Below are 25428 nucleotides of genomic sequence, written 5' to 3' on the forward strand. Positions count from 1 at the left end.
TGTATATAAAAAAACTGCTGGAGATGTGCACCAAACAGTGTCCGTTCTACGGCCCAAACAGTGAATTATACCAGCAAGTTGACAGCTTAGCGATGGGATTTCCATTGGAGGTTCTCTTTGCCAATTTTTATTTAAGGTCAATAGGGGAAAAGATATTTCAGCAGATACTCAAACCCTATATATATATATATATATATATATATATATATATATATACTGCAAATATATAGACGATATCTTTATCCTATATATATATTATATATATATATTATATATATATATATTTACAATATTCTATAAATTCTACCGAATGTTTGGCGTTAATATGTTTGTAGTTCGTTTTTTCGATTTTTCTCACTAAAGTTTTTTGGTGAACGTTTAGTTTATTAAAATTATTTTTAGCTTATTTTTCGAATTCATGCTGCAAATAAGGCCATATTTCGATTCCGAATGAATCATCATCAGTGCTCCTTGCTGAATATATAGGGAAATATTGACTTTGTCAAGATGAGCTTTGACGTTGTAAAAATTAACTTTGGTGTTGTAAAATTGAACTTTGATGCGAATTAGGTGTCATGTTTCTTTATTTGGCTGGTCATCTTCTTTGGTCTCCTTTTCTTCATTGATAGCATCATATTCTCTTTGTCACTATTTACAATGCTAGTTTTTATTACTTCTTTGTTTTCATTGTTGGTTAAGCGCCGGGTTGGAAGTGAGGTTGTCATTTTTTGTTGTATATTTATTTTTGGTTTATTGATGTCAATTAGGACTGCTTCTGCAATTTTAAGATGCGTGTAGTTGCTGTAGTCGAAATATGGCCTTATTTGCAGCATGAATTCGAAAAATAAGCTAAAAATAATTTTAATAAACTAAACGTTCACCAAAAAACTTTAGTGAGAAAAATCGAAAAAACGAACTACAAACATATTAACGCCAAACATTCGGTAGAATTTATAGAATATTGTAAGAATTATGGTCTATTACCAACATATATATATATATATATATATATATATATATATATATATATATATATATATATATATATATATACAGATCTGTTTATTGTATGAAATTCCAAAAATTGACTGGTCCAAGTAGAATGCATTAAAATATGTTAGGCAAAATATGAAAGCTCGCCAACTTAAAGACATAACTTGCAAAAAGTTTTCATTTGAACGTTTAACTCGCCATCTTGCAGTCCAATTAAACATGATTTAATTCAGGGCTCGTGAAATTTCAAAATTTCGATGTCGCTAATGGCATTGTAACATAAATACAACAATCAACTGTACTATTTGGGATATTGTTGATCTACAGATAATTTAAACAGGCAATTTTCGAGTTACATCATTTCTAGCAGATTTCACAATTATTGACTTGTCATAATTGTTTTAATTTTTTAAATTTATAAATAATAATTTATCACATTCTTTCATTATATTTTTCTTAAAAATATTATGAGATATATTTTGGACGTCATTCTTTGTATTTTTTTATTGACTTTATCTACAAATATTCAATATTTGCATATGTGCTATATATAGCTTATGTGTAAATTTAATGTCAAACAACAGAATGAACGACACAACAATGGTGACATTGCCTGAGTTGAAACATCTTTCTATTGATCTGGAAAATGAGCTTTACAAGCAATATAATTCAACTAACCAGATCTATCAACAACACTATCTCAAACTTTTAAATATTTTAAAAATTTCTTCAGACAAGGTAGTTATTTTTAAAGTTGAATTTTAAAGTTTTTACATGATTTTAAATATTTAGGCTTAACATACTAACTCTAGAAATTATATCCAACATATTTAGCTTATCATATCATAGTTTACAGTCCGTTTTTTTACTAAATCACTATATGTACAACTAAATTTTTGACAATAAAGGTTTTGAATGGTGAGGAGTCTCCGATAAGTCTTGTAAAAAAAGCACGTTGTATGTCAGATGATTTATTGAACAACGTACGTTTTTTCTTCAAATTTTTTGTGTAAATGTTTGAAACATGCATGTTTAAATATTTGACAGAAATTTGTAATGTCCTATTTTATTTACAGATAGATACTACATATAAACATGATCAACACGTTTATGACATCAATTGTCAAGTTTGTAATCCATCACGTAACATAAACAAAAACAGCGAGACAGTTGGATCAAAATTAAATCCTACCAAATCTTCTTTTAAATTACCCGATGAAACACTTTCATCAAACGTATCGGATGTAAACTGTGCCTTTAATGCTTTTCCTTCTGACGTCTCAAGTACAACTGATATTGAAAAGCCAAAAACTAAAGAAGCTTTCGAGGATGAACTAATTTTAAAAAGTAAGAAAAATGAAAATGATGGCTCATTCAATAATAGGTTTGTAAATGCTCATTTGTAGTTAATAAATACTTATAGTAAATAGTAAATTAGTAGGTATATACTGGCTGTTTGCGTTAAAAAAAAACAAATGTTAAATTGTTTAAATATAATTAATTATTTTCAAATGATTCTTTAGGTTTCTTTCGTTAAATATAATTAAAACTAAATAAAGAGAAATACAAAAAATTTGTCATAAAAAGAAACCATTTTTTTTAAAATAACAAACTTAAAACATTGAAGTAAATGTATGTATTAAACAAATTAAAAAAACTGATTAATCAAAATTTGATTTATCGAAATTTTTAGTATAAAATGAATTGTTAAAACCGCTAATAAAAGTTAATCAAAATTAAAGTGTTGAATGAAATCTATTCAAATTATATATAAAAATTTAAATTTTATTGCTAACTATGTACGGAAAATTTAAATTTTTGGTCTGTTTATATTGGTTTTAGAGAATTAATTTCTTATAAAACAAATAAAAGAAACTTTCAAAGTTTTTTTCATTAAAATAAAAGAATAAAGTAATTTTTAAATTTCATTGATCAAACTACGTTTACCTTGTAGAAAATATTAGAAAATGTAGAGTAGTTATAATAACTTTGAAATTAAAAAAAATATGGGATACTATTTGAAAAGAAGGGTAACTACATGTTTGCACAACTTCACATCCAATTTTTCAAATTCCAAATTGTTATTATACCTACTATCCGAACTCTGTTTATTTTTATGATATATGTAACAAAGTTTTAATGTTATTTAATCAATCAAATTTTGAAATATTTTTATTCTTTTGAGTTAAAAAAACTTTAAAAGTTTATTTGATATATTTTATCCTTTATAGTCTTCCATTTTGTTTCAAATTCAAATACAGCAAGTGTGATGATGCGGTGTACAAAAAAATCATTCAAAATAATATCCAAATAGAATAATCAAGCTAACATTTTAGCAGTTTAAATTGTTTATTTTCTCATATGTCTAAATTTGTTACTTACTGGTTAAAATACCAGCACACCGTATACGTAGTTTATTCATTATATCTATAATGTGCCTATCTCTTATGCCTCTGCCCAATCGTGAAAAGCTCACTTGGCTGATCCTTGAAGGTTTCCAAAATTCCAAACTATCAGTAGTGTAGTATCAATATTAAGCTTGTTTGTTGTTCAAATCCAAAACTAAGGTTTATTAAGTGCATCGCCCTGGCTTTTTGGAATTCTCCAAGAATCAGCCAAGTGGACAGACACGATATCAACAAAAATAAAGTGAATTCTTCGAATAAACCAAGGCAAATTATATCAGAAACTCATCAAAGATCTCAATCAAGTACAACAACAACAACAGCTACAACAAAAAAATCTAACATTGATTCTCTAAGAATTGTCATCAGAAAAAACTTTTTACAATGTCTCTCATCCAAGTAAATTCTTATTTAAAGATTATTCTTTTGAACTATATTTCAAATTAAATAGTGGAAGCTAATGGCGGCGTGATGGCTCTATGGTTAAAGGCGCCTGGTCTTGCTATTGCAGTGACTGGATTCGAATACAAAGAGATCCCCGCCTATCATATGCAATGTGTATGATGCGTGGTTTGCACGCGTATTCATATACGCTGTGTGTGTTTGTCGTTGAAACCTCTGAAGCTAACGCAAAAGAGAGAGAGTAACCTTTAACCTTTTAACCTTTAATGTTCAATATTAAGCAAAAATGGAGTACTTCACCAGGTTATCAAGTTAGCCTTGTCTTGCGCTCTTTTACACAATGACATGATACTCTCTATCTGAAACTTAAAAACTATGTGCGATTGATACGGTTCTTGCACTTACATATATAGTGTGTATGTGTATGCGCGTCTGTGGTGTGGATAGTGTTAGAACCTTTGTGGCACGAAAATTAAATTATAAATATAGAATAAAGCAGTGTTGTGTAAACTACTCAAATAAAAGTAGTTAATTACTATAGTAAACTACTTAGTTTAAAAAGTATTTAATATCAATTTCTTAACTATTTTTGTTTGCAATAGTTATTAACTACTTCTTTACTTAACTACTGCATAGTAGTTAACTATTTATATATAAAAAATTGTTGTATATAAAAAAACTGCTGGAGATGTGCACCAAAGAGTGTCCGTTCTACGGCCCAAACAGTGAATTATACCAGCAAGTTGACAGCTTAGCGATGGGATTTCCATTGGAGGAATCCTTGAAGGATTCCAAAATTCCAAACTATCAGTAGTGTAGTATCAATATTAAGCTTGTTTGTTGTTCAAATCCAAAACTACGGTTTATTAAGTGCATCGCCCTGGCTTTTTGGAGTTCTCCAAGAATCAGCCAAGTGAGCTTTTCACGATTGGGCAGAGGCATAAGATAGGAACACTATAGATATAATGAATAAACTACGTATACGGTGTGCTGGTATTTTAACCAATAAGTAACAAATTTGGACATATGAGAAAATAAACAGTTTAAACTGCTAAATGGTTAGCTTGATTATTCTATTTGGATATTATTTTGAATGATTTTCTTTTTACACCGCGTTATCACACTTGTTGTATTTATCCGAGCACTCGTTTTGTTTTATATTTGTGAGAACCGATAAGAAAGTTGTGTAAATACTACCAATGTACACACTCCTATAAAATAAGCTGCGATGTGTGAATATGTGCAATCTACACAGACGAAGTAAACCCCATATGTATCTTTTAAAGAAATTTAGTTCACAAACATTACAAAAATTATGTGAAAAATTATAGTAGGACATTTCGACAATGGAACTTATAAATTAGACGTGCCGTAAGAATTATTTTGTGAAATAATTTAGAATAAAAAAAAATATTTTTTTGAAGATCATTCAATCTCGACAAAAATGTTTCATCTCCAATTACCTTGAAAAGTGATTCATCAACAGAGAAGGTATGGAGTGGTAATGTGTGCAGTAAGGATTTAAATGCTTGCAACGTAGATGCATACAGAACATCTGGTAACATGACATTTGTTGAAAAGGTTTTAATTATTACATTATAATAATCAACAATGTTATTTTCATTATTCCATTTTATTTTACATTATATTTTTATTAAAATACTAACTTATGACGTTTCGCGGAATTTTTTGATTTTCTGGGAACGTACATGATGAACTTTTCTTATTAGCAACGATCAAAACGAACTATTATTTTGACATAAAAAAAACCCTTTTTAAGAAATGGTAAAGGATAGCAAGATTTATTCAGGGACTTGAAAAGATTTTCGTTTTGTCTTTTTCGATACGTCTCATGTCAACCTTTAATAATTCAAAATTGTTGACCATCAGGAGAAACTGTGGTTTATTTAGTATATACTTGCTTCTGTGCTTCTTCTAACATGAGTGCTCCTATCTCGCGACATCGCTAAATCATATCTAGTTTAAGCTGTCGACACTATATTTGTTACTTTACATTCACGGAATGTGATTGGCTTTTTTTTAGTGTATTTGAAAGGTAATTAGATGCACTGTGTGACACTGTGTAAAAGCTACGTGGCTATTTTAATTCATATTATTACGTTTAATTTGTATTATCTATTTCCATACCATCTGTATCCATTCTTAGAACATCTGTAATATTTTATCTTTTTAGTCGAGGTTCCGCTTCATCACAACTTCCTTTTATCTAATACTTTTTTGTCCAGATTTTTGATACGTAAACTACTGTTTACTACGTTTTTTATTTGCATATTGCAAAGTATCAGTTGATGATCAGACGCAATATCTGCACTTAGGAAACATTGACATTGGTTAATTCAATTCTACTTGCATATTTTTTCAGCCAGAATCAGATCAATCATATTTGAGGTTTGACTATCGGGTGACGGCCGAGTCCATTTTCGTTTTTATATCTCTAGGACTTTTAGCTATATAAAGAGGATTTTGTTTTGCGAATTCCAATAGCCGTTCACCATTTCTATTGCCTATTTCGTGTTTTCCCATCACATATTTATAGCCCAATTTTTCCAATTTTTGCATTCCAGTCACTAAATAAATATCTTTACATTGCCTTTCTTTACATTTTTAAAGCCATGTTAAATTTTATGTTGAAATCATCTACTATCTGATCTTCACAATCACTAGTTAGTGCATATACGCAATTTTATATTTTTAAGGTATGCTGTAAATGGTGCTTGAATTATTCGATCACATCCAACAAGCGCCTTTGATGCTCTTTCCTCCCCAAATCATGGTCTGATTATATTATACCTCCGCCATTCCTCTTGCCACACTTATTCATTAAGTAAAACATAACTGTCTGATTGTTCTTACATTCCATTCTTATTTTATATTATACAAATGAGTTTTCCGGTTGTCTCATCATTCACAGTTCACACGAACTGACTCTTTGAAAGGTTTAAGTAATTATGAAATGGAGAGTGGGAAACATTTATAATTGCTTATTGACTGATGAACTATATTTTTATTTCAGTTACTGCCAAAAAATTTATCAATTTTGGGTCGAATATCATACGAAGCCATTGAAGAATATATTGCGAAAATTAAGTCTATTTATTTCAACTCAAAGGTAAGGTGAAAGTGTGATACATCTCAAGTTTTCACTTATAATATTTGCCGTACCTGTATACTTTCTAATATATTATAATTAATATCTTTTTAAAAATTATAATTAGTGATTTATAAATAAATAAACAAGTTTTTATCTTTTTAAATAATTTGCTAAAAGTTTGAGTCCCAAGATGAATTTAAAATTTAGGATGTTTGCTTAAGTTCCTCAATATAATTTAGTTGAGTTTCCAAATGTTATAACGATTTTGCATTTTATTCCCTCATTTAGGAAATAGCTGTTATTTGCTTTAACTACATTGGGAAAGATAAGAAAGAAAAATCTGATTTTCAAGCATTGTTTGAATATTTAAATAATAAAAAACGGTGTGCTGTGATTGGATCTATTGGTACATTAATTAAGGACATGTATTTATGGCCCTTACATTCTACATCACCAATTCCAAGTTTACTTGTGCCTTTTGATGGTCCAGGTTGTATTTTATTTTTGATAATACTTTTCACTTTGGAATTAATACATTTTATATTCTGTGTATTCTGTGACGAATAGTATCTTAATACTAATGTCCGACCGAAACTGGAATTTTGGCTTCGGTCGAATCCGAACCTTCGGCAATGATCCAAATTTTGGCCGAAACCAAAACTGAAACAAAAATATAACACATTTTCACGTGTGGTCAACATGCATCGAATCAAAAAACTAATAAAAACAAAACACACGATAATTCAATAGCAAAATAGTTCGTTAAATTATAAAGATTATAAATATATACATATTTTTGATATTTAAAATTAAAAAAAATCTTAGGTTATATGCTAGAAATAAAATTTTTTCTAGGCCAGATTTCGGATTTGATCTGGCTTTTTGTTGCCCAAGTCTGTACGCATATATATTTATGCATGCATCTATGTGTGAATATTTGTCTATGTGTGAATATTTGTAGATACACATGTATGCGCGCGTTTACACGTTGTACCTTTATTTGCTCACAATATGTAAGTCATAAATGCATATTATTAAACGCTGTATATATGCAGAATGATTCGATGCTAGAAGAATTACGATTGTATCGCTTGAACCACCTGATTGATTTATCTTAATTACTTTTAAATTACTAGAAATTAAAACCAACATGATTAAGGATATTGTTATTCAAAATGTGTTAGCGTGTAGTGCCTATATAATCCGTACAATCACACATGTTCATATTATATAGGTATGTTTTAATGTATGCTTGTTTCCAAGTTTATTTTGTACATATTAGTATTTACAGAAATTGATTAAGAGGTATAAATCTAATTTGTTTTAATTTTATTGAGTGATTTATTGATAAGAACGAATATAATAAATTTCTATGCTGGTAAATGTTGCAAGCTAATGAAACCATTGTCACAAGTTATATTATAAAAAAAAGTGAAAAGGTTATAGGTCTATTACACTCTTTTTAGGTTCAGAGGATTTAACAATGACATGAGTACATGCTAAACGACGCATCACACGCGAAGCATGTGATAGGTGGGATCTTTTTGCCACGTGCGAACCCGGTCACTACAAGCTCTGGGAAACAGCACCAGGCAACCTTAGCCACTAGGCCATCAAATGTAACGGATTCACAAATTAGGCTTCGGTCAAATTTGTGTTTTTAAATCCGGTTAAATCCGATTCCGGCCGGATTTGAGATAGTCAAATTTACTCTTAACGTTCTATGTAATTTAATAAATTCAACTTTATTATTTTTTGGTTGAAAACACAAATTTTGATGAACATAAGATAAAAGTTACTGTTTAAAATCATGAAAATACGTATTGGCGTGGCGGAAGTTTTGGCCGATTTTTGGACGAAAATGAAACTGGTCGAAACCGAAATTGGTCGAAACCATACTTACGATCATAATAGAAACCTTTAAAGCAATGAATTATGATTTGTACAGGTTTGGATGTAAATAGAGGCGATGTGTTGTTAGGAATAATTGTACAACAAGTTTCAAATGCCGTTTCAAATGCTGTTTCCTTCCACACTGACTCGGTCATCACAGTTAGTGTTTTTTTATTTTAATGTTTTAATGGTAATGATAAATTATATTTTTTTTCATCATTTTGATATACAGGATCCAACAGAAGATGTAGAAGCAATTGTTAAAAAATATAAAAAACAGCAAGACTGCCAAGATGAACATGACATTAAACAGCTTTCATTGATCGATACTAAACAAGGTTTACCAAATGGCTCAGTGTGGTTGATATTGCTTTGCTAAAGTGCTGATGATATCAGCTTTTTTTATATATAAAAAGCATCTATAAGACAGATGAGAGCGTAGGAATTATTTATGTTACTAAAAACAAATTGTTTAATATCATTTTGGTATAGCATCAACCTGGAAAAAAGTAAAGCCCAACCAGGCTCTGGGAAGGTTTGAACGATATAGGGAAATATTTCACGTGTTCACAAGATATGCAAACGTGAAAAGTTATGGTTTTTATATGAAAAATGACATAAAAATGTAATGAAAATATTGTGAAACTGACAGAAAGGTATAGAATTTAAATTTTTAGTTCAGAATTCAGAAACTGGAGAAAGAAAAATAAGTTAAATTTAAAAAAGGAAACTTTGGCTGGGTTATGCTGATGTAGAAAGAGTCACTAAGTTTGTATCTAATGTGACAATAGCAGATGCGACATGAAAACAAGAATATTACCGAAATTTGGCATTGACTAATTTAAAGTTTGTCTTTTCAATTTTTCTTGCTAGATATTTCTAGAAATTGTTTAATTTATTAAAATTTAAAATAAAATTATCCAAATTCATTCTGCGAATTTCCAGATTTGCAGACCTATTTCAATTTTTCAAAAATCATCTTCTGTGCAGGTTTGAGTTATATGGTTTCTTAAACAAAGGAAAATGTAGTTGAATTAATTAGTGTCGTTGTCTTCGTCTTCTTTGTTGTCACTATACTTCCCCGTTGTTATTTAAGTTAGCGTTAAGGCGTAGAGTTAGTAATGATTCATTCTTTGTTGGATGTTTATTTGTGGTTTATTGATACTTATTAGAGAAGCTTCTTCAATTCTTAGGTGTGTTGTGAATTTTGATTATTGTGTATTTCTTACGTTTCTTACGGTTTTGGAGGTCAAGAAGGAGAGGTTTAGGGTATGGAGAAGGGACATGACGGAGGAAGCGGAGTCTGAGTATAGGAAGGCTAAGATGGTTGCAAAACAGGCAGTGGCAACTGCAATGACGATAGCATCAGATAGGTTAATGAAGGAAATGGACTTTGATGTGAGTTCGAGGAAAATGTTCAAAGTAGGAAAGCAGTCAATGAGGGATAGGAAAGATGTTATAGGGAATGGATGTGTTTGGGATGGATCTGGCAAGTTGTGCATAGATGAGGAGGAAAAAGCTCAGGTGTGGAAAGCTCATATGGAAAGGTTGATGAATGAAGAGAATGAGTGGGATGGAGATGTGGAATCCGCGGTCACACACGGACCTATAGAGAAGGTGACGATGGAGGAAGTAGAGAAAGCAGTTAGAGAAATGAAACTAGGTAAGGCGACAGGGGTTTCGGAAGTGGCGGCAGAACATATTAAAGCGAGTGGGGTGATAGGAATTGAAGTTATGATGAGAATTGCTAACAGTATGTTTGATGATGAAGGTATACCTAAGGATTGGCGACACAGTGTGTTGGTGCCGTTGTATAAGGGCAAAGGAGATGTGAGAGATTGTGGGTCATACAGGGGTGTGAAATTACTAGAGCACGGAATGAAGGTAGTGGAGAGGGTGCTTGAGAGGAGGTTGAGAAGTATGGTGACAGTTAATGAAATGCAGTGTGGGTTTATGCCTGGTAGGGGAACGGTGGATGCGTTGTTCATGGTGAGAATGTTGCAGGAGAATTATAGAAAAAAGAAACGAAGATTGCGGTGGTATGGACATGTGTTGAGAAGGGATGAAAGGATCGGGATTAGGCGAGCGTTGGAGTTCGAGGTTGAAGGAGTGGTAGGAAGGGGTCGTCCGCGATTGGGATGGAGAGAGCAGGTGGAGAAGGACAGGGTGAAAGCGGGGTTGCGTGATACTGAGGCGAGTGACAGATGTGGATGGCGTCGAGGGGTATTTCGGTTTCATCATAGGTAGCCAAACGGCAACCCCCGATCTCGGGGAAAATGCCGTCTAAACGTGTGTTGTTGTTGTTGTTTGTTTAAGAAGCTATACAAACCAAAACTGCATTTAACATAATTTATAAAAAATCGAAATAGGCCTACTTGCAGGATGAATTTAGATAATAATTTTAATTTAATTTTTAATAAATTAGACAATTTCCAAAAATTTCTGATAAGAAAAATTGAAAAAATAAACTAAGTTGGTCAATGCCAACAACTCAGTAGAATTCCTACATACTACAACATCCTATAAATTACTTGCTAATAAACTTAAATGCTCTGATATTACAGGGACTGCTTTCAAATGGTTTGAATCGCATTTAATTGGTCGTACTCAGCTGATTAGTTACAATTATGTCTCGTCTCCAACTGAGGTTATGAGATTTGGTGCGCCACAAGGATCTGTTCTCGGTCCCATTTTGTTTACTGTATATACGGCTGATGTTTTTAATTTAATCGATAGTCATGATTTTAAATACCACGGTTATGCAGACGACATTCAGATTATTGCCACTGGTCCTGTTTTATCGTTTCCAGTTTTAATTGATGAATTTGTATTATGCCTTGGTGAAGATGATCATTGGATGAAAAAGCATCGCCTTAAATTAAATACTTGTAAAACACAGCTTATGAAAGTTGGCACATGGCAGCAGTTATCAAAATTACATATTGAATCGGTTAATATTGATAGTAATTCAATTGACTTTTTATTATACTCTTGGAGTAATTTTGGACAGTAATTTACTGATGCAAGACCACGTTAGATCACTTATAAGAGAATGCTATCATCATAAGCGTGGATTGAGATTTGTTCGGAAATCATTAAATAAGGACATCTTACAAAGTCTAGTACATGCGTTCGTACATTCAAAGTTGGATTATTATTTCAATGTTTTGTTCTAGGTTAGGGTTGATAACGCAATTAATAACGGTCAGATGATACAGATCTGCTGAAAGTTCCTTTCGCTTAATTGAAAATAGGATCAAGAAATTTTGCTATTGTTGGATTGATGATTTGGAATAGTGTGCCACAACATTTACCTGACCCGGCTCTCTCCCCAGCAATGTTTCGAAAAGAATTAAAAGCTTATTTATTTTTATAGACAATTTATGATTTTAGTTAATTGCGTTTTGGAGGAGATATGAAACAGCACCAAACGAACATAATAATAATAAAACTACTACTACTAATAATACTATGTGTACTATAATAATAATACATAATAATAATACTATGTGTACATACTATATATATTATATTATATACATATTTATGTTATATATGTATATTTATTTACATTAATCACAATTATGTCTACATATAATTACATTTTAATCATTACTCATAATAGGTACAGAAGAGGCAATAGATGACATAACCAATGGAGTTGATGAAACTATTCATTTAGAAACAACATCGATCTCAGAATCATTGAATGCTAGATTTGACGCTAAGTGCCACAATTCTCAAGCTGATTCAACTGAAGCTGCAATGTATAATCTTTCAGTTTCTTTAGAAAACATACCTCTTCCACCTGATACTAAAGTTGGTACCACCAGCACTGGTAGCAGTATAAATATCCGATGTGATAAAATAATTGAGCATATTCAGGTCGACAAAAACAGCATTAGTCATCCTAAAGAAATTACTATCGATGTATCTTCAAATACGAAGTTTGATAAAAAAAAAGTTGAAACGAATCCACAAATATTAAATAAAACGCATGCCAGAACATCAACCGAGGAACTTCTAACATCCCTCAACAGTTTAATAGAAAATTATATTGCAGCACAAACAGTTGGAACAACTGATTCAAATGATACTGCAACAAACATTACTGGTTCTAAAAACGATCGCATTATAAACAGTAACACCGACGGCAGGGGCAGTGTAGATGGCGATCAAATTGAAGGTGCCGAAACGTCTGTTCATTTGAATGAAAATAGTTGTAAGATAAATACATACAATCCAAACTTACCAAATAATTTGTGGAATTGTAACATAACAAAAGACCAGCAGATTCTTATGAAACAAGCTCTTAGATTTGTAAAAATGACAAATGTTAATGATAACCCAGATGGTTGCCATACCAAATGTGATAACTCATCCTATGCCAGCCCTATTCAAAGAAACGACATTTTTGGTCAACATTTTTTTCACGATAACGGATGCGAAATGGTATCAAAGCCATCCTTCAAGCCTATAACTATCGAGTACAACCATCACAGACAGCCTGATCATAGTAGCAGTTTAGACAATGATCACCATTATATGTTTGCTTCTCAAGTACCGTTGAATTATAAACCACAAAATTATCATTCAGTTTCATCACAGTCTAGAAGTCAATCTGATTTGTGTCATCAACAGCCAAATTACGGTTCTAACAAAACGTATCTTGATTCGGATCCTCCATCGTCTTCAAATACATATTTGCATTTTGAAAAATACGGCAAAAACCAACAGAAGAAAAATGACTATCGTAAGAATCATCATGGCCATAACCACCAGCCATTAGGTCATCAACAAAATTTCCCCTCTAACCAAAAAATTAATACGAATTCAAATCGGAGATATAATTTTACAGACAAAAAACCATTCAGGTACCAGAAATATTAATAAAAAAAAATAAATGGAGTTAATAAATGAAACAATAAACCAATTGATACTCTTCAATACGTAATCTGATTATAATGTTGCGCATGTGATGTATGATACTTTTATTTTTTTGTTGTAATATAACTTATTTAAACACGTTTTTACAGTCCATTACAATGTTCAAAAGTAAAATATTTTTTGAAGTTGCTTTTAATAAAAACGTTGATTAACGAATGCGACGATGATTGCAATGAAAGCTATCAGAACTATGTGTCAACGATTAACGACTGTCAACTTCACTCTATATCTATCATTATTCCCATCGACTTTTTTTCCTTCGCACAGGTTCTTTCTGCGGTTGATAAATTGAATATGATTCTGGATGTTCGTGACAGTTGGACGCATTCATTCCCTTTGATGATGTCCAGTTAGCACTCGAACTTTCGGCATTTTCACTAGCCATAACAAAGTTGTTTTTAAATTGGTTCTGAAAAGCTTGCTTCATAGCAGCAACCCTGTCACTTCTCGGACCTCCAAACGTTTTCATGGAATCTACGGATGAGTTGTCACTGTTTTTTGTTTGGCTCGATGATTTTTCTTTAAATCCTAATCCCGCACCTCCTATATTGAACTTTTTAACTTGTTTGGGCTCATATCTGTTTTTTTTAAACCACGAATTTTGATTGGCGATTTCTAAAAGTTCGTTAGGAACAAGTTGATTAGCCCCTTCCAAATTTCTGACCAGATGACCGGCAAATTCTTTATCTTTTGTTGCTGAAACAAGAGTGTATGCGGTGCCTTTATCTCCAGCACGGCCAGTTCTTCCAATGCGATGTGTATGGGTGTCAATATCACTCGCAACATCATAATTTATTACTGTCTTTATATGATGGATATCAAGACCCCTAGCTGAAATGAGAAAAAAATGAAAATTATTCAACAAATCATAGCGTCGTTAAATAACATCTACGTCTGAATTAAAATAAATGAGCGGTTTTGAAATGTGCAGGAACAAGTGTAGCTCAATACTACGTGCTCAGGAGCCATTGAATCACATCTAAGAACTAAGGTATACTACTTGACCTGAAAGTCAGTCTGTAAGCTTGCGTCACTGTGTTATTTTTAATTGCTGCGTATGTCGTCATCTTAAAGTCTCCTGAATAAATTAAGATGTGTAGGAACAAGTCTAGATCAGTGATACATGCTCAGAAGCCATTGAATTGAGGTATGCTACTTGGCCTGAAAGTCAATGTGTAAGTCTTCGCGTCATTGTGTTATTTTTAAATGTTGCGGCTATCGTTATCTTGAGGTCCCTTGAACAAATTAGGATAAATGCGTGACGCCAGCGCTGTTCATTGCTTTCAGTAAATTTTATGATGTGAAGAATAACACAGGGCAATACCATTATCAAAGACGCCCTTGTCAAATAACTTATAAACTGCATCAATCTTAGCTAGCATATCTACTAAACTACGGATTATTGCAATATAAAAATATATTTAAGAAAAAATGAAATAAAATCTGTACAAACCAGCAACATCTGTCGCAACGAGAATAGGCATTAGTTTGTTTTTGAAAGATGTTATAACTTCATTCCTTTCCATTTGATTCATGTCTCCATGAATGACTCCTAGTTTGAAATCTCGTGACTTCAAGTTTGTAGCCAGTTCCTCACAGTTTGCCTTTCTAGTTACAAATATAAGGACACTACCATAACTGGTCAGTTTGACCAAGTTGCTAGTCAACCAGCTCCATTTTTCAGAGTCGTTATATATTACACGAACTATTTGGTCAACATCTTCGTTGGCTTCCCCTATGTCTCCTTGTATTACCCTTATCGGATCACATAGTATTTCGCGAGCTACCTGCAAGGCATTTCAATAAACGTTAAAGTAATTAAATAATTAATTTTAATAACAGCCATCAATTTCTAAAAGAAAATTAATGCTTTGCAAATAAGAAAGGGTAAGTTAAAATGCGTCTCACGCCAGTTTTGTACTATGATGAGACAACACATTTTGTGGTAAATAGTTGCGGAACCATGACACAAGATACATTTGATTAAATCATTGTTAGGTAGGTACATAGTTGTTTGGTGCAGGGCATGGCGTCCTTGGTTGTTTCTTGACTCATACCTTCCAGGCTCAGACGCTTCATTTGAATGAACGAATATTTAGGATTGTTATTCAAATCAGTGATGTGTTAGTACGTGCAAGGACCATTTACCAAAATCAAGTTTCTAACTGTAAACACGATTAGCTAACATTGATGTGTTACCTATTCATTTCTTCAAAGTTTTGGACGTGACAAAAGATAGGTGGATGCAACTAAAAATGTTGATGTCATAATCTTAAATTATGCTGCAGTTGATTAGTAGAATAAAAAAAAGTAAGTTAAAAAAGAATGTGCAATACTGAAACACATGTAAATACTGAAACATATGAACAAAGAAAAACATGTGTATGTTGAAACATATACAAATACTGAAACACATATGAAAACTAGTATAATAGTCAATTGGCATGTTGACTATTGAAACAATAAATTGAACAATAATTCACTGAACAAAATACATAACTGTGTAAAAGTCTGTGAAGTGTGTGTGGAAAAACTACATCTAGAATCCTTAATTGAAAACTAAAATTTCAGAACTGTTAGCAGTACGACGTTGGATTTTTGTTTCTTCTCTTGCCAAAACACATTTTTAAAAAATTTTACCGAGCTATTATTCTCAGGATTCGGATACATACATTTTTGTGAAAGAATATTTTCTTGCTTGAATATATTATAAATAAGTCTAAGAACAAGTCAGTACTGAATTAACGTTTAAATGTTTTAATAAAATTAGTGAGAATAACGGCAAGTTATGTGATTCTAGTTAAAAAAATTTCTAAATAAAAAAGAGATGCAAATATTAATAACTAACCCTTTCGACTTTTTTCCTGAAAGTAGCACTAAATAGCAAAGTCTGCCTATCGGGGCGTACGTGATTGGCAATAGATACCACTTGAGGTTCAAAACCCAAAGCAAACATTCGATCAGCTTCGTCAAATACTAGATAGGTAACTCTCTGTAAATTCGTAGCTTTCTTCTTCACAAGATCGATCAGCCTTTAACATACGAAATTCAGAACAGTTAAAAAAATACTTATTCCATTATATTTTTGTTTACGTTTATCGTATTATCGCTCGTAAAACTCGTAAAACCGAACATTTAATTTAACTTGATTTAAATTAATTATTTATTTGTTTCTTTTGTGGTAAATATATCTCGTTAATTGATTGCAAGTGATGGAAAGAAAGAAAAAGCCGAAAGACACAGTTTCAGAACTGAAGTGTACAGACAATGATAACTTGGGATTAAAGTTATGTGAAGAATGCATGAAATGTAATAGGGAAAAGCTACAAATTTTGGTTGAAACAGAAAAGGCTGCCAGTTTGGATTTAGGACCATCATTGGAAGTTTATAAAAGTGAAATGCGAGACATTACACATTCCATGATGTCAAAAATGGAGATTCTTGAAAAAGCCATATATGCACAAAATGAAGAATGGTCAGATTTAAGAAAAAGAATGGAAAATATATCTATAATTTCTTTAAAACAGTTGGAAGATAATGAGAAAATAACTAAAAAAACAGTTGAAAAAAGTGAACAAGTGTTAATGAAATATTCAGAAGCTGTAAAAGGAAAGGTTGACACTCTTGCGACTGATGTTAAAAAGATGCAAAAATCCATTTTAGATACAACTACCAAAATAGATATTAATAATGATAGGGAAAAAAGAAAAAATAACATAATATTATATAATTTAGATGAGAAGGAAAATAACCCCAGGGTATGTGTTGGCAAACTGTTGAAAGAGATTGCTGATATAGATTCAGAAGTGGTTGATATATCCAGGTTGGGTAGAAAATCAGAGGAGGCCAAACCAAGACCAGTTTTAGTACAACTAGCAAGTTTAACTACCAAGAATTTGTTGTTTGCAAACTGTTTTAAACTGAGAAACTCAACATGTTTTAGTAAAGTTATAATAAATCATGATCTATCTAAGGAAGACAGAATCAGTAATAAAAAAATTCTTGAAGAGAAAAAAAGTGAAATTGCTGCTAAAGAAGATATCACAAAGTGGATTTTCAGGTCAAAAGGCAAACCAGGAGACTTTCATGTGATTGCTTACAGAAGGCAAAATTTAGCATCATAAATAATTTAAGCTGTAACAACAACAATAATTTAAGTATAATTATGTCCAATGTTGATTCTTTAACTAACAAGTTTGAGGATTTAAAAATATTTTTGCAGAGCTTGGAGATTTCACCAGATTTGATAGTTTTGAATGAAGTAAATCCAAAAAACTTTAGAAATTGTAGAGTTTTATCTGAAATAAATATGAATGGTTACTCCATCATTTCCTCAGGTTTTGCTGAAGTCAACAAAAGAGGTTTGGTGTTGTACTATAAAAATTCAATAGTTGTTTCTGAGGTTGCCATGAAATCAGATTTCAAAGAACATATTTCTGTTAAACTTGTGATGTCCAAAAGTATTTTAAATATTGTTTTTATTTACAGAAGTCCAAAGTCTGATGAAAAAAACAATAAAAATTTGTTATCTTTGTTAATTGAGGGTCTTTCATTAAATGGTGATTTCCTAATGTTGGGAGATTTTAATTTTCCTGAAATTGATTGGGAGACATTTAGTTGCAGAGGAAGTGATGAAAAAATTGAAAATGAATTTTTGAGTATTCTGAAAGATAAATTCTTAATTCAACATATTAACTTTCCAACAAGATTCAGAGATGGACAGGCAGCAAACATCCTAGATCTGGTAATATCAGCTAAAGAGTTGGTCCGCAACATTATGCATCATCCACCTTTGGGTAATAGTGACCATTCTATTGTGGAATTCAAAGTAATAGGTTTCAGATGCCCACCTGAGAAATACAAGAAAAAGTATTGTTATGATTCAGGAAATTATGAAAGTTTCAGAGAGCTTCTGTCATAAGAACTTGATAATCGAACAGGTCAGAATGAGGATACTGAAGAGTTCTGGAAATTTTTCAGAGCTAAATTGACTACATATACTCAACAGTTTGTTCCTGTTAGAAGTAATAACAACAATTATAAATTTAAAATGAGCAATGAGCTAAAAAATTTAATCAGGGAAAAGCGATTGATTTGGAGATACATCTATAGATATGGCGATAACAGATTGGAAGTTTACCGTAAAATTAGAGAAAAAATAAAAAAAATAACCAGTGATTTGAAAAAACAATCTCAGGATAGAATTGCCAGTAATTATAAAAATAATCCGAAGTTATTTTGGAACTATGTAAAGAAAGTCACCAGACATGTTGAATCGATGAGTCCACTATCGGTGGGTGGTAGAATTGTTACGAATGCTGAAGAAAAAGCAGAAGCATTTGCAGATTTCTTTTCCTCGGTCTATGAAAAGGAGATAAACTTTTTCGACCAAAATTTTCCAGTAATTGATGGTACAATAATGGAAGACTTGAAGATAAATAAAGAAATGGTAGCAGACAAATTGAAGAGATTGAATACCGGCAAATCCGCGGGTCCAGATTTGATTCATCCAAGAATTCTGTGGGAAATGCGTGATGTGGTTACCACTCACTTGAGTCGTATTTTTCAATGTTCATTGGATGAGGGTATCGTTTTTGGTGATTGGAGGCAGAGTCATGTGATCCCGTTGCACAAGAAAGGTAGAAAAGATCTTGCTCAGAATTACCGTCCAATAGCATTGACGTCAATTTGTTGTAAGGTCCTGGAGGGGCTGATAAAGGACCATATTATGAAATACTTTATGGAAAATAATCTTTTTTCGAAGAGTCAGTATGGTTTCATTCCTGGACGCTCCGCGGTTTTGCAGCTGTTGAAATTTTTAGAGGCGGTGGTTGATGGAACAGATCATGGTTACGAAGTCAATGTAATCTAAATGGATCTGGAAAAGGCGTTCGACAAAGTTTCATATAAACGTCTGTTGTTTAAGCTGGGGCGGTATGGGGTGAATGGTAAGATAGTAAAATGGATTGAGAATTATCTCAACAACAGAACATTTCAGGTGAAATTAGAGGATATATTATCTAAGTCAAGACCAGTCCTGATTGGAGTTCCCCAGGGTGGAGTTTTGAGCCCTCTACTGTTTATTATCTATATCAATGATATTTCTTCAGTATGTGATAATATCTTGCTTTTTGCTGACGACTCAAAAATCTTTAGAGTGTTGAAAACAGAGGAAGACAAAAATAGTTTTTTGCAAGATATTAGAAAATTACTAACCTGGTTTGAGGAATGGAAATTGAAAATAAATACTGATAAATGCCAGTTACTAAGAATCGGTTCCCGCCAGCCGTGTACTTCATACACCATTGTGGATGATGATAATTCGCGGTTCAATCTTCCTGAGGTTGATGAGTTATCAGATCTTGGAATAGTTGTGGATAATAAAATGAGGTTCAGAAGCCATGTATTGAAAATAGTGCACAAAGCAAATTCAATGTTGGGTATTATTGCCAGAAACTTTAAGGGCCTTTCAAACGAAGCTTTTTTATTGTTGTTCAAATCGTTGGTGAGATCGCATTTGGAATATGGAGTTCAAGTGTGGAATCCTTATAGAGTTGGACTAATAGACGAGGTGGAAAAGGTACAAAGAAGAGCAACTCGTTTGATAAAGTCTTGTAGAAATCTTTCATACGATGATCGACTGAGGAAACTGAGTTTGCCGTCTCTTGCCTTCAGACGACGAAGAGCCGATCTTATATTAGTTTATAGGATAATACACGAGGGTGTTTCGGCTGATATTGGACCTACTTTGTTTTTTTCTGGCGATGAGCGTACAAGAGGACATAACCTCAAGTTAAAAGCCTCAATTTCTCATAAAGACTGTCATAAATTCTACTTCTCAAATGGAGTGGTGGAAGATTGGAATATGCTGCCCTCGGTTGCTGTTAATGCGGATTCTCTGTCTGTTTTTAAATCGACAATTGATGATTTTTTTGGTGATATAAAGTTTAATTGGCGAGCAAACTTTTAATTTATTGTAATTGTTTAATTCTAATTGATGTCTGTAGAAAATTTCTTTAATATTTTTATTTACAGTCATTTTTCGGTTGATAATTCGAACCGAATGATGGTTTAATTATGTTTTATTTAATTTTATTCCTTTAACCTTCGGACAATCATTTATTTTGCTTAGTTTTTTGAGTTTTGTTTTGTGATGGCAAGGGAGGGGCTTGCCCGTGCTATGAAATAATAATAATAATAATATTTATATATATATATTAATATATATATATATATTAATATATATATATAATCTCCGACCTGCTTCTCCAGGTCTTTGCATCATAAAAAAACATCTCAGAGTTGTAAGGGCTAATTAACATATTACGGCTTAAGGGTTAATTAGCCTAAATAATCAGACGAAACTATAAGAGCTGATTAATTAGGTAAACCTCTGATGCAGTAATTGAAATTTTAAATAGTGAACTTTTACATGAAACCTTTTGTGTGCAGTTTGATAGGTACGATCTGAACCTTTTATGTGCATCATCTACTATTGCATAATTATGACGCAACTTTGTTAAAAAATATCATGGTTGACGCAACCAAACGCGCGTCTGTAGCAGCAACAAATTTGATAGGATCTGCAGTGGTGCAGTTTCTGTTGAATGAAACCACCAGTAACCTGATTGATGCAAAGGCATTAGATTGTTGTTTATCAAATGGTTTAGCAGAATCTTGAGAACAACACGTTACATGATTTTTAAGACGAATAGAAGATTCGATATTGGTCGGTAGTTTGCGACATCATTACCATCACAATTGGCCTTCTTTAAAATCTGGAAGACTACGGCATGTTTGAAACTTGTCAGAAATTCACCTAACCGCAGCAAAGGTTAAAAAAACTCGTAAGAAAACAATTAAACAAATCCCTCAAAGAAACCATTATTTCGATGATTGGTCGTCAAACGATTTCTGTAGGATTTTCCATCTGTCTGCAGGTTAGTTTAGCCTGTCGGCAATCATTATCAAACCAAGGTGAGGTGTCATACGCTCACCTCTGTCATAAATCACACAAAGATAGAAATGGATTTGGTTCCTCGAATGATATGAGGGTATCTCTTTCTAGTACTGAGCCTCGGTTTCATCTTCTCTGTGATGGAAAATCATCTCACTAAGCCTCAATAACATATAATGTAACATATTTAAGATCCTAACATAACAATTAATATGAACAATGTAATATGTGATATTATCTAAATCTGAATCAAAATTGTTATAACAAATTGATTTTTTTTCTATTATTGACGACTTGGGTTTGGAGAGGCCAGGTTACCATCATTTCTTTTTTAGAGAGACCAACACTGAAAAAGTTGGGAAACACTGTTCTAAGGAGTATATCATAATGGGAGAGTGCCTCAGAGTATGGTTTTTGGTTCGGTTTTTGTTCATCATGCAGACTGTTTGATACTGGTGACTGGTTGATATCATGGAAAAGATCGGGCTCAAATCACATGCGTATGCAGATATACAAATTATTGGTTGCGGTAATTCAAAAATTTTGTGGATGTTCGAAATCTGTAAGCCAGATATTGTCTCAAATAGACGTTTAAAAGGCGAATCATTCTTAAAAACTCAACCAAAGCAAAACTCAATTAATGCCTGTGGGGACATGGCAGTTATTAAAAATGCTGGAATGTAAAAAGTTGATCGTCAATAGAACTGTATTGAATCACGGATTTTTGCTTGATGAGAATTTAACAATGTCGGATCATATAAAATCACTAGCAAGCCGTAGCTTTTTTTTACTTAAGAAACATTTGACAAATATGCAGATGTTTGGACGAGAATACAACTAAAACCTTAGTTCATGCATTTGTTCATTCTCGTTCGGACTATTGTAATAATTTAATCGATGGTAATTCTAATAAATGCACGTCAATGTTACAGTCTGTACAAAATAGAACTGCTAAACTAGTTGTTGGTGGATTGAAATATCATCACGTCTCCCAAATATTCAACAAATTGCTTTGGCTGAAAATTGAAAAACGCATAATTTTTTAAATTTGTACAACGGTTTATAATTGTATAAAATGAATTTGCCCAAGATTATCTGATTGAGAAATGTAGTTCAAAAAGTTTGATCCATTATTTTTCTTTATTATTAGTTTCTTTGTTGGTAGCAAAGTTACTGCATTCTTTTGGATTTTTATTACAGGGTACTGTTTTATTGTTTATAAAAAGTGCTTCTGCAGTTTTAAGTTGAAACGTATTCCTGTTGTAATATCTTTGTATTATTATTAAGTATTTCTCTAGTAATTGCTTACTTGTTTATATGAGTTTATATTGTACCTGTTTGTAAGTGTGTCTGTGCATCAGTATGTTTATATACATGAAGCACAGAAATTCATCGATATAACATGAATCATTTAAAAAAAATATAAAATAACCTGCCAGGAGTAGCAACAATTATTTCTGCTCCTTCTTCACAGGCTTTAGTTTGTTCATACATATTGCCTCCACCGTAAGCACATACAACTCGAATGTTATAAGCCTTCAACATTTGTGAAAATATGATTATAATCAGACTAACATGTTAAAATGTAAATACTTGACTAGTTTAGATGACATTCTAATCTAATTTCAATAAAATAAAACAAGCTTTTAAAATATTTGACAACTTGATGAATGTAGAACTAGTTCTTGAAAAATTTATTTGACAAAAAGCGGGGATCCTGAGAGAAAATCGTGGTTGTTTTTTAACCAAATAATTAACAAATGAATTAATTGCCAATGCAGTTTAGGCTACAGAAATAAGAAGAAAAACGACATTTTAATTCACACAAAAATTAGATGGCACAATATTAAACGATAGATATTAAGCACATTTTTAAAGTTGAACCTTTTAACCTGCTCACAGTACTGGAACTTCCATCGTTAACATTTCAAAATGATATTCTCACTAGTGATGGTGAAAATCTCTCTATTCTTGCTCATGAATAATCTCCAGATTTTGGTGTTGTTAATCATAAAATTCTTATAAAACTTTTTGGATCATTTTTTTAATGTTACTGACCCTTGTACTTTACGAGTTTCCTTTATAGCTTCTTACCTACCATTTACAATCCCCTAACTTTTATATTTAAGACATCTCATAAATCAATTTTTGGTCCTATACAGTTTAAAGGAATTACATCTTCTGAATTACTTTGAATTTAAAAAAATTGTTCTTTTACAATTCTGGATATTAGTCTAAAACTGAGATCTTATTTGAAATTCGAGAGCGCAGGTCAAATATAGGAGCCACAAAAAGGTAAAATTTAAAAATTTATGATCACCTGTAAAAATAATTGATTTCCGATATAACTGGCAAAATGTGATTTGACAATCATGATGCACATATAAGTAAAGATTGACAAAAAAGTATCAGTTAATGGCTACTATAAAAAGTTGCATAACGCTTGTGATTTAAAACAAGACAACCTTAAACATATTTATAAAAGAGTCTAATAAACATTTAGCCAAAATTAGGGACCATTTTTATAAACTGTAAACATTTGATAGGAACAAATTATGAATTTGATGAATGAGTAAAACAATAAGAAGAGACTTGTAAGGCGAAGAGAACAAAAATGTTGTAATTTAATAAAATTAAAATGTTTAGAACAGACATTATAAATTTCATGTAACTTCTGATGAATCCAGCAATAAATTTCTCTAAATCATCATTCCATCTCAGTCTGTGTAGTGCTATTCCTCATCGAGAGTCATTGTTTGGTCTTCTCTAGTAATTTTACGCTTTCATTCGGATCATATTTATATTCTTGTAACTTAGGTAATCTAAGGTTATTCTATTTAACATTATAAGCAACTCCCTAGCGGCATAGCCTAAAAAATAACCGGTGACTGCATAAAACTGTCCAAAGCCGTACAATGACGAATCTGTATCGATCTTGCAGATCCAACTTGCAACAATCAGTTTTATTGGCTCATGATCATAAGATTCCTATGTTTTACCTTTTTTGAGCTAGATATGTGTTAGGAACAATAGTTTTGCTAAAAAAATATGATAAATAATACTCTGATATTAAAAACAACCAAAAGCAAAAAAATAGCTTCAAAGATTCAACAGTTTTTGCATGTAAGAAAAAATCAGCTAAAAAGAGCAAATAGCCGTTAGCCGTTTAGCTTGAATTTGTCATTTTTAAAATAAGTTAAGGTTGAATTGAAAATACAGATGGATCTGATACTGAAATATTATTACATGAATAAGTAACCATATAACAATGTCCATTTTTTCAGGTTTAGAAAATATGTTGTAACTTATGTATCCATATAACAATATTCATTTTTCCAGGTTTAGAAAAATTGTTAGAGACACTGAAATCAGATTGAGAATAGAGGATTGCAAATATGTAAAAGACTTACATTAACATTGGATTACATGAGCAAATAAAAACTTGAGCAAAAACACCTAACTAAGAAAGAAACTCTGATTCTAAATTAAGAAAACCAAGAATCACTGCAGTACTACGACGATTTTCAAATAATTGTAAAAATTATACATTTAGCATTAAAAAATAATCATTAAAAAATATTGCATTGTATACTTTTCCCAATCTTTTAGCTTCATTATAAATTTGTTGAGACAATTCCCTTGTCGGCGCCAAGATTAAACCAATTGGACCATCTCCTTTTTCAAGTTCTTTTTGGTCAAGTATATGCACAAAGAGAGGC

The 25428-nt window shown here is 31.9% G+C and overlaps 5 protein-coding genes across 5 annotated transcripts; 3 read left to right on the forward strand and 2 right to left on the reverse strand.

Annotated features, from left to right (window-relative positions):
- Positions 1–1593: 1593 nt before the first annotated feature.
- On the forward strand, positions 1594–4614 carry HELRODRAFT_173819 (hypothetical protein; the record flags this gene model as incomplete). The annotated part of the gene is made up of 5 exons (XM_009020429.1): positions 1594–1731; positions 1902–1976; positions 2070–2377; positions 3561–3642; positions 4489–4614. 5 exons carry the CDS (start codon positions 1594–1596, stop codon positions 4612–4614), a joined length of 729 nt encoding a protein of 242 aa, XP_009018677.1.
- Positions 4615–6528: 1914 nt separating this feature from the next.
- On the forward strand, positions 6529–13695 carry HELRODRAFT_173820 (hypothetical protein; the record flags this gene model as incomplete). Its single annotated transcript, XM_009020430.1, has 7 exons — positions 6529–6594; positions 6835–6930; positions 7201–7402; positions 8861–8964; positions 9038–9143; positions 9751–9795; positions 12431–13695. 7 exons carry the CDS (start codon positions 6529–6531, stop codon positions 13693–13695), a joined length of 1884 nt encoding a protein of 627 aa, XP_009018678.1.
- A 544-nt stretch (positions 13696–14239) lies between these two features.
- HELRODRAFT_132273 (hypothetical protein) lies at positions 14240–16786 on the reverse strand (the record flags this gene model as incomplete). The annotated part of the gene is made up of 3 exons (XM_009020431.1): positions 14240–14583; positions 15206–15539; positions 16601–16786. Coding segments are annotated over 3 exons (864 nt in total), but the record flags the coding sequence as incomplete, so codon positions are not given.
- A 178-nt stretch (positions 16787–16964) lies between these two features.
- On the forward strand, positions 16965–21071 carry HELRODRAFT_173822 (hypothetical protein; the record flags this gene model as incomplete). The annotated part of the gene is made up of 3 exons (XM_009020432.1): positions 16965–17769; positions 18090–18650; positions 21025–21071. The coding sequence occupies 3 exons, from the start codon at positions 16965–16967 to the stop codon at positions 21069–21071; spliced, it is 1413 nt and encodes a 470-aa protein (XP_009018680.1).
- A 2045-nt stretch (positions 21072–23116) lies between these two features.
- Positions 23117–25427, reverse strand: HELRODRAFT_80938 (hypothetical protein; the record flags this gene model as incomplete). The annotated part of the gene is made up of 2 exons (XM_009020433.1): positions 23117–23245; positions 25302–25427. Coding segments are annotated over 2 exons (255 nt in total), but the record flags the coding sequence as incomplete, so codon positions are not given.
- Between the last annotated feature and the right edge of the window lies 1 nt (position 25428).

This window comes from Helobdella robusta (assembly GCF_000326865.2).
Source record: "Helobdella robusta unplaced genomic scaffold HELROscaffold_28, whole genome shotgun sequence".
Taxonomy (NCBI): Eukaryota; Metazoa; Annelida; class Clitellata; order Rhynchobdellida; family Glossiphoniidae; genus Helobdella; species Helobdella robusta.